The sequence below is a fragment of the Oncorhynchus clarkii genome, chromosome 20, assembly GCF_045791955.1.
Source record: "Oncorhynchus clarkii lewisi isolate Uvic-CL-2024 chromosome 20, UVic_Ocla_1.0, whole genome shotgun sequence".
NCBI classification, from domain to species: Eukaryota; Metazoa; Chordata; class Actinopteri; order Salmoniformes; family Salmonidae; genus Oncorhynchus; species Oncorhynchus clarkii.
In genome coordinates this window covers 31,366,075-31,378,243 of record NC_092166.1, presented here as the reverse complement: position 1 = coordinate 31,378,243, position 12,169 = coordinate 31,366,075, and the positions used below count along the sequence as shown (strand labels likewise).

Sequence of the window (12,169 nt, the reverse complement as noted above, 5' to 3'; positions counted from 1 at the left end):
TGTTGTTTATAAAAAAAATTCAACCAGGTTTGCTGTTCATTTGAGCAATATGAAATCGAAGGGAGTTCCATGCAATAATGGCTCTATATAATACTGTACGCTTTCTTGAATTTTTTTTCTGGATTTGGGGACTATGAAAATACTTAGATTTCCAAAGAAAACTTGATATAATTCAGAGAGGGAGACCAACACCTGAGGAAGGGACAGAAAATCATACGACCGTTTAAACAAAAGTGGTGTAAAATAAAAGAGTGGCTGTGTGACTGCGCTACTAGAAGCCGCCTGTACTCTTTCTCCTGCCTGCTCTTCTCAACCGGGGACAACGTTTGGGTGGAAGGCAGGCTACTGCAATCTCAACAACTTGACCAATGCCCTCAACAAACACGAAAAGTCAGCATCGCACATTCAACACCAGATCACCCTATAAACTTTTGAGAACACTTGATCGATCTGGCGTTAAATGATGGGCAAAAACAACAAGTGACCATCCACAATGCTAAGGTAAAGGAAAACTGTGAGATTTTGAAGAACCTTATTAGAGCAACATGCTACCTAGGGAAACAAGAGTTAACATTTTGCTGTAATGATGGCGCCGGAGAGAATGGATGCCATTTTACAGTCTCCTAACCAATTGTGCTATTGTGTGTGTTTTCTCCCGTTATTTGTAACTTATTTTGCACATAATGTTTCTACCACAATCTCTTCTGACCGAAAAGAGCTTCAAGAAATCAGGACAACGATTACTCACCTTGTATTGAAAGATGATTTTTTTTTCAATGAGTTGGACGAGAGGGATTTACTCCAGACACCCGAGAAGGCCCTCATCTCCGTCATTCCCAGGAGAAAGAGACGGAGATATCGAGGACGAAGGTCCGACCACGAGTGTGTAATTTGCCTTTACCTTCGGTCCTATTAGCCAACGTACAATCATTTGATAATAAAATAGACGAACTACAAGCACGTATATCCTACCAATGGGACATTCAAAACTGTAATATCTTATGTTTCACAGAGTCGTGACTGAACGACAACATGAATAACATACAGCTGGCAGGTTATACACTGTATCAGCATGAAAGAACAGTAGCCTCTGGTAAAGACAAGGGTTGCCGGTCTATGTATATTTGTAAACAACAGCTGGTGCACGATATCTAAGGAAGTCTCAAGGTTTTGCTCGCCTGAGGTAGAGTACCACACTATTTACCAAGAGAGTTTTCATCTATGTTCTTCGTAGCTGTCTACGTAGCTGGCACTAAGACCGCATTCAATGAGCTGTATACGGCCATAAGCCGCTCATCCAGAGGCGGCGCTCCTATTGGCCGGGGTTAATGCAGGGAAACTTAAATCTGTTTTACCTCATTTCTACCAGCATGTTAAATGTGCAACCAGAGGGGAAAAAACTATAGACCACCTTTATTCCACACACAGACACGCGTACAAAGCCTCTCCCTCGCCCTCCATTTGGCAAATCTGACCATAATTCTATGCTCCTGATTCCGGCTGACAAGCAAAAACAAAAGAACAAAATTTCACTCCACACTGCCCTTTCCCACCTGTACAAAAGGAATACCTATGTGAGAATGCTTTTCATTGAATAAAGCTCAGCGTTCAACACCATAGTGCCCTCAAAGCTCATCACAAAGCTTAGGAACCTGGGTTTTTAACCTCCCTCTGCAATTGGATCCTGGACTTCCTGACGGGCCGTCCCCAGGTGGTAAGGGTAGGTAACAACACATTCGCCACGCTGATCCTCAACACAGGGGCCCCTCAGATGTGCATGCTCAGTCCCCTCCTGTACTCCCTGTTCACTTATGACTGCATGGCCAGGCACGACTCCAACACCATCATTAAGTTTGCTGATGATACAACAGTGCCTGATCACATATAGGGAGGAGGTCATAGACCTGGCCGTGTGGTGCCAGGACAACCTCTCCCACAATGTGATCAAGACAAAGGAGATGATTATGGGCTTCAGGAAAAGGAGGACCGAGCACACCCCCATTCTCATCGACGTGGCTGTAGTGGAGAGCTTCAAGTTCCTTGGTGTTCACATCACCAACAAACTATCATGGTCCAAACACACCAAGGCAGTCGTGAAGAGGGCATGACAAAACCTATTCCCCCTTGGGAGACTGAAAAGATTTGGCATGGGTCCTCAGATCCTCAAAACGTTCTACAGCTGCACCATCGAGAGCATGGTTGCATCACTGCCTGGTATGGCAACTGCTCGGCCTCCGACCGCAAGGCACTACAGAGGGTAGTGCTTACGGCCAAGTACATCACTGGGGCCAAGCTTCCAATCATCCAGGAACTCTATACCAGGCGGTGTCAGAGGAAGGCCTGAAAAATTGTCAAAGACTCCAGCCAACCTAGTCATAGACTGTTCTCTCTGTTACCGCACGACAAGCGTTACTGTAGCGCCAAGTCTAGGTCCAAAAGGCTTCTCAACAGCTTCTACCCCCAAGCCATAAGGCTCCTATTTTACACTGCTACTATTCTCTGTTTATTATCTCTGCATAGTGACTTTAACTCTACATACATGTATGTACATATTACCTAAATTACCTCGACGTGGTGCCCCCGCACATTGACTCTGTACCAGTACCCCCTGTATATAGCCTCGCTATTGTTATTTTATTGCTGCTCTTTAATTATTTGTTACTTTTATTTCTTATAATGCTTAACACATATTTTTCGTAAAACTGCATTGTTGGATATGGGCTTGTAAGTAAGCATTTCACTGTAAGGTTCACTGTAAAACAGGTGTAACCTGTTTTAAAATGTTATTTGATTTGAGTACAAGCTTGCTAAAAAAAACTTCCACTGTGTTTTCGGTTATCAAACAGAATAAGGAATGATTTGATTGAAGCAGTTTTTGATATGATTCGAAAGGACATTGAAGATGAGATTAATCAGGCTCCGTTTGTTGCAGTAGAAGTAGATGAAACCACAGATGTTACAAACAAAGCCCAGATCTCTGTGATTTTTCATTATGTGGCTAAAAGTGAAATCAAGGAGGCGTTTTGGGAATTGAATGATGTGAGGGATAGTGCCTAGCGATTAGTGCTTTTCGAGGTCGTTTCGGTTTCAGCTCGATTATTAGTTCAGAAAACTACCATTTTCGTCCTTATGCTAGCTAGCAGTAGCCACAGCAGCCATTTTGGAATGTCATTCTCAGCCAATTAGCTTCTTTGTTGTTATTATTATTTCAATCTTCTCAATGTATCAGTGTGGATAAAGGTACAATTTGTAGTACAGTGGCATATCACACCCCTACATTGAGGTAGATTTTCCGACCCATATATCGCGCTGGCTCCACAGTGTCTTAAAGTAACCATGATTGTGTTCCGACCCCAGTGCAGCTCAGTGTAAACAACTGTAAAGGTAGGGTCGGTATCTTCTAGTAAACACCCATCGAAATGATTTCAGTAGCAATAGCAGCCAGCCAGCCAGACCATCTAACGTTATCTCTGTCCTCCTTATACTGTACTGTCTTCAGTCATCCTATTTATCTAGGCTAACCTGCCTAAGTATGCTGCAGAGCTGTTTGACTAAATCATTTTACTTGCTCTTCAAAGTAGATAAGGCATACTTTCACAAACTGTCTCTATCCCTCTCGTCACTGTTGTGTACATTCCTCTTTCATGTGGTCTATGTGGTCTGTGTGTATCTAACCTAATGTAGCAGGTGTAAAAGTGTATCTATCTCTGTCCGAGCCAGAAAGAACAGGCACAATGGTCATTGTAGTTAATTACCACGTTTATGCGCTGAACTAGGTTGAATATTTGCTTCATGAAAACTCCAACTCCATTCAGCCCAGCGTCCCACATAGTTCTTGACTTTATTTCTCACGTGAATGATTTGATTTCTCTCTAGAGAAATGGTGCGTCGGTCAATTAGTTGTTTAATAACCAACATTTTGGTTAATCATTCTGCACTAGTGAGTGATGGCAAACGAGCTGCGGCCTTGGCGGATTATGTATTGGGAGCGTTGGGGAAGTACAACTGAGTTGAAAAGCTGGTTAGCTCAAACATACAATGGGTCCTCAGTGATGGCATCCCAGCTTAATGGGGTGCAGGCCAAGATAAGAGAAAAAGTGCCCGAAGTTCCATTTATTCACTGTTAAACTTGGTGATCTCACAGTCAGTAAAATGCAGCCCAGAGTGTAAAATCATTTTCAAAACAGTGGAAGGACTCACTTTGATTTTCAAACTCAAAAGGAATGAATAGGACTTCCACAACACTACCACGGAGAGGTTCACCCTGACGGACAGACGGATGGACTTCATTTCCAAGCCAAGGTAGGTCTAAATGCATTTTTCCCCCCCAGTTAGGTTACTGTTGACTGAACATGAGAATAGTGCTGCTTACCATTCAGCACAAAGGAGTTAACCTGTAGGCTATCACATTAGTTGCCTCCAAGGCGCTGTCCATTCAGCAGTGCTGAATCCTGGCCACAGCCTCAGATACCTTTAATAAAAGATTTTCCTTTGTAGCTTACTTCCTCATTTTCACCATTGTCTATACTTTAGTGGCTTTAATATGTATTTCATTTCCTAAAGGTGTCTAGCTTGTTTATGGTTTTGATTAACGGACAACATCCCTTTGATGCATTTGATTTATCAAGCTAGAATTCCGTTTTGATGAGACACTTTTCAGTCATTTCGATTGTTGATATGGACATTTTGTTAACACCTTATTTATTATATACAATATTAGTGTGTAATAATATTTCACCTAATAATATTATTACGTGTGTGTGTGTGTGTGTTTGTGTGTGTGTGTTTGTGTGTGTGTGCGTTGCAAATTATTCGGATGAAATGTGTCCATACATTGGTATTTTAGTGACATCAGTTGTAACTGTGGATTCTACATCGGCCTACGGCTGAGTTGAACAGTGTGTCATTTTGTTGGATGATATGAAATATGCTGCCATAGGAGGCTATCGCTTGTGTATCCTAGCTACATTGGTATTTACATTTGGTGATATTTTTTGTTCATTTCGGTTAATAGCTTATGTCACTGGTTGTTGGAGCTATCTGTTATATGGAGAATTTGGGCTTCATCGATGTCTATTTGTGAGTAAATCTGGCATTGATAATAGCCAGTGCCTACCCAGCCACCGACCTCACCGCACATCACTGGACTGTATCCATTTTTGGACTTGTTAGTCTTTGATATGATTCTCTCACAACTATATTCCTTTAATCTTTCTCTCTGAACCTCCCCACCCCCTCTCCACTCCCTCTTTCTCCTTCCCCCTTTCTCTCCCTCTCCCTCTTTCCATCTCTCACCATCGTGGTTGGGGTTCCCCAGGGTCCAGGGTTCGTCTGAGTCGAAGTGGGTGTCCCCTCCGATCCCAGGGCCCGGAAAGTAGGCGTGAGCTAGGAACCCGCCCTCACCGTCGAAGGGCGAGCTGTCGCCATGGAAACCTGAGGTGAGATCAATTTAATTGAAAGTTTACATGGGGAGAACGGGATTAGGCCGACATTGACATAGTTTCAGTTTTCGTCTCCCAGGCACCATTCAATACAATTCTCACCTGAGGCAAAGATGATGGTGATGTCCACATCACGCCTGCCGCTCTCCAGGGCACTGTAAGGGACGGCCTCAAAGTGAAGCGGCGTCACCCCCTGCCACACGTCAAACGCACGCCGGATGGCATCGTGGGTCTCCCTGGAGCCCACTTTGGGCGTGACGTTCTTTATGCTGAGGGAGGAAGAGAGGGTGAGTCAATTAAGAACATATTATTCTTTACATTGACAACGTGTTTTACAATAAAGACCTGATGTTAGGAGAGAAATGGATAGGGGATATGATAAAAGTGGAAAACAGATTGTGTGATCCATCCTGGGTGGGGGGTTATTGGGAGGTTGGATGGTACCACCAGCTAGATGAGAGCAACATTTTACCGGCCATTGTTTTTTTACAAGACATTGACAGTAATATAAGAAAAATATTTTACTCCTTAGAAAGATTGAACTCCTATTCTGATCTAACCGGAACAATTATACACACATTCCTTCTTAATTTTTACTGCAGTGGGCTAAATCAAGATCACAGTCTTAAACAAATCTACTTTGAAACAAAAGTATGCACCTCACACACACATGGTTATGGGCTTTAAAAAAAGAAGACACCTGTACCATGTCAGATATGTATTAAATGTTGAGTTTGCATCCCAATATGACACTTTATATACATCACAGAAGACTAAAACATAACAAACCATTTGACATAGAAACACTGAGTTTTCAGCATTTAAAAAAAAAGAATGTTGATTAATTATGACATTCAAAAATATATTAATAACATTCCACCCATGAGGCCACTAGAGGGTGATTTGGTCATTCAATTGCAGGAAGGGAGGCTACAACAAAGCTTTAACACAAGGCAGCCCCGCAAACAGAGAATTTTAAATAGAGAAAGAAACAGATGGCTACAGCGTCACATACAGCACCACATATCATATACTGTAGGTCCAAATCTGAACCCCCCCCTCCCACTATTGCTTGGGGAGAATATTCTCTAAAATGGTTGACGAGACGCTCAAAAAAGTTTCTGTGTTAAACTATTCCAACAAAAACCCGGCAGCTTTCACTGCACTTTTAACACAGCTGTCGTTATCAGTCGCTCGCAGACAGAGAGAGAGAGAGAGAGAGAGGGAGAGGGAGAGGGGGGGAGGGGGAGAGAGAGAACGAGAGGAATTTTCTTCCCCGTTTTCTCTCCCCAACTCATTTTCATGTAGAGAGTGCAGTCAGCAGCGACAGCCAGGCTGACTGACATTCCATTAGAAGAGGTGCCTCATCAATTCACATGCAGGAAGGAAGGAAGGATTTAAATAAATTGACAGTGTTATCGTCTATTACGGCTGTAACCTGTCAATTTCCCACAGCGCCGAGCAGCACCCCTTATCCCGCTCTCTCAGACCCCATTAACAGTGGAAACTTAATCACGCGTGATAAGATGGGGAATTTGAATATTTTTGTTGCGATTATTGGATGATTTACATAGAGGTATTTGGAGAGAAATGGACGAAGTAAAAGTTGTCCTCGTCCTCGATCGTCCTTGCTATTAAAATTTGGCAGTTTGTCTTCTGGTACTCCTAAAAGGAGAAATGAAAGATAACTGCAATGGAATGCAAAGAATAAGAAAGTTGAAAACCATTACATCACTTTATACTGTCCTCTGACTTGACTTCTATTCACACACAAACAACTCTTCCTCTATGTATATCAATGTGTGTGTGTGTGTGTGTGTGTGTGTGTGTGTGTGTGTGTGTGTGTGTGTGTGTGTGTGTGTGTGTGTGTGTGTGTGTGTGTGTGTGTGTGTGTGTGTGTGTGTGTGTGTGTGTGTGTGCGCGTGCGGGTGGCCGTGTGGGTTTGTGTGTGTGCGTGTGTGCCCATATGTGCTATCTCTAAGGCAACGCTGAGGGAATGTGACACCAAGGAGGAAGAGAGAGCACAAATGAATAACTACACTGACAAACACAGAACCCTATAATAACCCTTGGCTAATCTGACTAACGGCTGGTTGTCATGGTAACCATCAAGGCTGCTGGAATGAGTCTCTCACCTGTAGGTGATGCGTATGTGCGTGCATGTGCCGGCCTACATTTCTCACCTGTAAGTGATGTGTGTTCGCTGCCACTTCTGCCCCGTCAGTGCGTACCTCCGCTTCCGCGACCTTGAAATGCCCTTTAGTTTGTCTGGATTTCCACACCTCGGCCTCTTCATCCAACTAAGAACAAAGGAAGTAGTGGAGGTGGAAGAAGAGGACAATGGAGGGAAGAGGAAGACAACAGTTTGGGTTTGGCGGATTCCAGGAGAACGCTAATTGCCCCAATACTTAGTGCCAACTGTAAAGTTTGGTGGAGGAGGAATAATGGTCTGGGGTTGTTTTTCATGGTTCGGGCTAGGCCCGTTAGTTCCAGTGAAGGGAAATCTTAACACTACAGTATACAATGACATTCTAGACAATTCTGTGCTTCCAACTTTTGAGGAAGGCCCTTTCCTGTTTCAGCATGACAATGTCCCCATGCACAAAGCGAGGTCCATACAGAAATGGTTTGTCGAGATCGGTGTGAAAGAACTTGCCTGGCCTGCACAGAGCCCTGACCTCAAACCCATCGAAAACCTTTGGGATGAATTGGAACGCCCACGGCGAGCCAGGTCTTATCGCCCAACATCAGTGCCCGACCTCACTAATGCTCTTGTGGCTGAATGGAAGCAAGTCCCCTAGTGGAAATACTTCCCGTAAGAGTGGAGGCTATTACAGCAACAAAGGGGGGACCAACTCCATATTAATGCCCATGATTTTGGAATGAGATGTTCGACGAGCAAGTGACCACATACTTTTAGTCATGTAGTGAACCTACAGGATGTTTGACTGGTTATATCTGATGCCACATCAAGAACTACTCTGAACTAGAATACCAAACACGGCCTTACATACTGCAGTGTAGTGGACAATGGGACTAGTACTTCCCACTATAATATACACTGAGTGTACAAATCATTAGGAACACCTTCCTAATATTGAGTTGCACTCCCTTTTGCCCTCAGAACAGCCTGTATTCGTCGGAGCATGGACTCTACAAGTTGTTGAAAGCATTGTCCTATGGGTGGTGGACCATTCTTGATACACACGGGAAACTGTTGAGCGTGAAAAACCCAGCAGCGTTGCAGTTCTTCACACACTCTAACCAGTGTGCCTGACACCTACTACCATACCCGTTCAAAGGCACTTAAATATTTTTCTTGCCGATTCACCTTCTGAATGGCACACATACACAATCCATGTCTCAATTGTCTCAAAGCATAAAAATACTTATTTAACCTGTCTCCTCCCCTTCATCTACACTGATTGAAGTGGATTAAACAAGTGACATCAATAAGGGATCATAGCTTTCACCTGGATTCACTTGGTCAGTCTGTGTCATGAAAAGTTCCTAATGTTTTGTGCACTCGGTGTAGAGCTGCATCTTACGTCCCCTAATAATCCTACTAACACTGACCTTAAACATCAACCCAAACAAAATACATCATCATAAGCCTTAAAACAGTAACTGCAAGACTGCACAGAGATGGTGTGACAAAAAAAGTTATTCAAGTATATATACAGTCAATCGGAAAGTATTCAGAGCCCTTGACTTTTTCCACATTTTGTTGCGTTACAGCCTTAAAATGTATGAAATTGTTTTTTTCCTACATCAATCTACACACAATACCCCATGATGACAAAGCAAAAACAGTTTTTTAGAAATGTTTGATAATTTATAAAAAATGTTTTTTTTAAATATTACATTTACATAAGTATTCACACCCTTTACTCAGTACTTTGTTGAAGCACCTTTGGCAGCGATTACAGCCTTGAGTCTTCTTGGTTATGGTGCTACAAGCTTGGCACACCTGTATCCAGGCTGTATCACATCCAGCCATGATTGGGAGTCCCATAGGGCGGCGCACAATTGGCCCAGCATCGTCCGGGTTTGGCCGGGGTAGGCCATCATTGTAAATAAGAATTTGTTCTTAACTGACTTGCCTAGTTAAATAAAGGTTACATTTTAAAAAAATAAACAATTACAATGTTGGTGAGTTTCTCCCATTCTTCTCCGCAGATCCTCTCAAGCTCTGTCAGGTTGGATGGGGAGTGTTGCTGCACAGATATTTTCATGTCTCTCCAGAGATGTATCGATCCGGTTCAAGTCCGGGCTCTGGCTGGGCCACTCAAGGACATTCAGAGACTTGTCCTGAAGCCACTCCTGCGTCGTCTTGGCTGTGTACTTAGGGTCATTGTCCTGTTGGAAGGTGAACCTTTAACCCAGTCTGAGGTCCTGAGCACTCTGGAGCAGGTTTTCATCAAGGATCGCTCTGTACTTTCCGTTCATCTTTCCCCTCGAACCTGATTAGTCTCCCGGTCCCTACTGTTGAAAAACATCCCCACAGCATGATCTTGCCACCACCATGCTTCACCGTAGGAATGGTGCCAGGTTTCCTCCAGACGTGACACTTGGCATTCAGGCCAAAGAGTTCAATCTTGGTTTAATTAGACCAGAGAATCTTGTTTCTCATGGTGCCTTTTGACAAACTCCAAGCTGGCTGTCATGTGCCTTTTACTGAAGAGTGGCTTCCGTCTGGCCACTCTACCGTAAAAGCCTGATTGGTGGAGTGCTGCAGAGATGGTTGTCTGGAAGGCTCTCCCATCTTCACAGAGGAACTCTAGAGCTCTGTCAGAGTGACCATTGGGTTCTTGGCCACCTCCCTGACCAAGGCCCTTCTCCACCGATTGCTCAGTTTGGCCGGGGGGCCAGCTCTAGGAAGAGACTTGGTGGTTCAGACAGGGTCTGAATACTTATGTAAATAAGGTATTTCTGTTTATGTTTTTTTATACATTTGCAAAAATGTTTACAAAAAAAAAAGTTTTCACCTTGTCATTTGTCGTGGAAATTTGAATCAATAATGAGGAGAGACAAGATCAATCACCAATCAGGATTTTACTTTATTCAAAAAGTATTAATAACATTGATTCATTTTTGCAATAATAAAGCTGGTCGACGAACCACCCTTAGATGATTCGTTGAGAGCCCAACGAGCGGATTTGAGCCACAGCATTTTATAACAAAGTACATCCTCCTGAATGTTCATGACAAACAACAGATGTGTGAAATGGGTTAAGATTTGTTAGGATTTTATATGAAATAAATTAATAATTCACAGCAGACAGTATCTGCTGTATAGACTGTTCTCATTGTGTGGAAACCAGGGTCTGACCCCCAAAACAAGGTTTCTCTCATAATTATCCATACCCGAGCCATCTCCACCCTGGTACCTCCCAGAACACAAACACTAACTCATGCTATGGAATGCTTTCTTTAGATTTTATCACCAAATGCATCGTAAATCCACTGTCAGCATTAAGCCCCCAGATGCCCAACTCAGAAGAACACACACAGATGACAGTGTTCTAAGAACCTATTTCATAAAACAACACTTTGATGCAATAACAGCATAATAACATCATCTTGTAATTTCGCTCTCACACATTATGGGGTATTATGTGTAGATTGCTGAGGAAAATGTTTTCTTTTATCAATTTTAGAATAAGGCTGTAACGTAACAAAACGTGGAAAAAGTCAAGGGTTCTGAATACTTTCCGAAAGCACCGTATATTGCTTCTGGGAGCGAAACAAATATTATAGTACAAAACAAAGTAAATATATGACCATAAAAATGTGACATTGAGTTGACTGAAATGGTTCTTTCCATTCTGGAATACTGTGCTCAGAGATAATATGTAAAAGATAGAGCCTCACCTTAGTGTGATATCACTTCATCAATTTAAGCAAGAAAGAGAAGAATGAAAAGTGTTATGATCTCAATGGGCTGCTAGTTAGAGATTTTGGAGCTAATAAGTCCATGTAGGCTACATACATTTATCATTGGTGATAATTACGTTTTTGTGTTCCTATTTTCACTGATACATCAGTGCCATTCTGTGTGTGTGTGTGTGTGTGTGTGTGTGTGTGTGCGTGTGTATCTACTCACTATGTGGTCCTCTCATCCAGTGTCCCTGTGACATTGAGGCCGTAGACGCGCTGCATTGCTGCTATGGCTTGCTGCATGGTCTGGGCTGAGCGCAGGACAGCCATTCTGGGGTCTGTGTGGGGCAGGTAGCCGTACTTCTGTAGCCATCCCTACAGGAGAGAGAGAGAGAGAGAGAGAGGGAGGAGAGAGAGAGAGGGAGAGAGAGAGTCATGACAAATGCTGCTATTACCTTGTTGTTACGTGAGTTATAAGCTACATTTTGGTCATTGTCACCAAGGTGGAAATGACAGCGTGGAACGGACGCAGGTCTGTCCTTGTTCATAACGTCTCGAGTGTGAGTCAAACTGATCGTACAGTCCAGGTTCATAACTCTCGGGACGGAAGTGTAGCCTGTAAGCCACGTCCTACGGGCTACAGTATACCTCCATGCCTTCCAGAGTTACAGGAACACTCAGGGCTGTCTATCACCACCACCGCTCAAAGCTTCCACCCCACACACAGTGACACTGACAGAGAAAATGCCTTGTTCAGGTTCAGATCTTCTGCATATTAGGATGGACCGAAGTCCAGTATTCAAGGCTGAACATTGTAACCCACATGGCTATGCCCAGTTACCCGAATC

General features: G+C 43.2%; 2 protein-coding genes across 2 annotated transcripts in view; one reads left to right on the top strand and one right to left on the bottom strand.

The window, feature by feature from the left end:
- LOC139376203 (matrix metalloproteinase-16-like) overlaps positions 1-12,169 on the bottom strand; it is a 45,695-nt gene that overhangs the window by 32,021 nt on the left and 1,505 nt on the right. The window contains exons 2-6 of the mRNA XM_071118498.1: positions 11,548-11,696; positions 11,316-11,330; positions 7,625-7,741; positions 5,544-5,710; positions 5,296-5,433 (exon numbers count right to left, since the gene is read on the bottom strand). Of these exons, the coding sequence (XP_070974599.1) occupies positions 5,296-5,433; positions 5,544-5,710; positions 7,625-7,741; positions 11,316-11,330; positions 11,548-11,696 (586 nt within the window). The remainder of the gene's footprint in view (positions 1-5,295; positions 5,434-5,543; positions 5,711-7,624; positions 7,742-11,315; positions 11,331-11,547; positions 11,697-12,169) is intronic.
- Positions 5,658-12,169, top strand: part of LOC139376202 (epidermal growth factor receptor-like) — a 77,832-nt gene continuing 71,320 nt past the window's right edge. The window contains exon 1 of the mRNA XM_071118497.1: positions 5,658-5,728. The gene's annotated coding sequence lies outside the window, so the exon portion shown is untranslated. The remainder of the gene's footprint in view (positions 5,729-12,169) is intronic.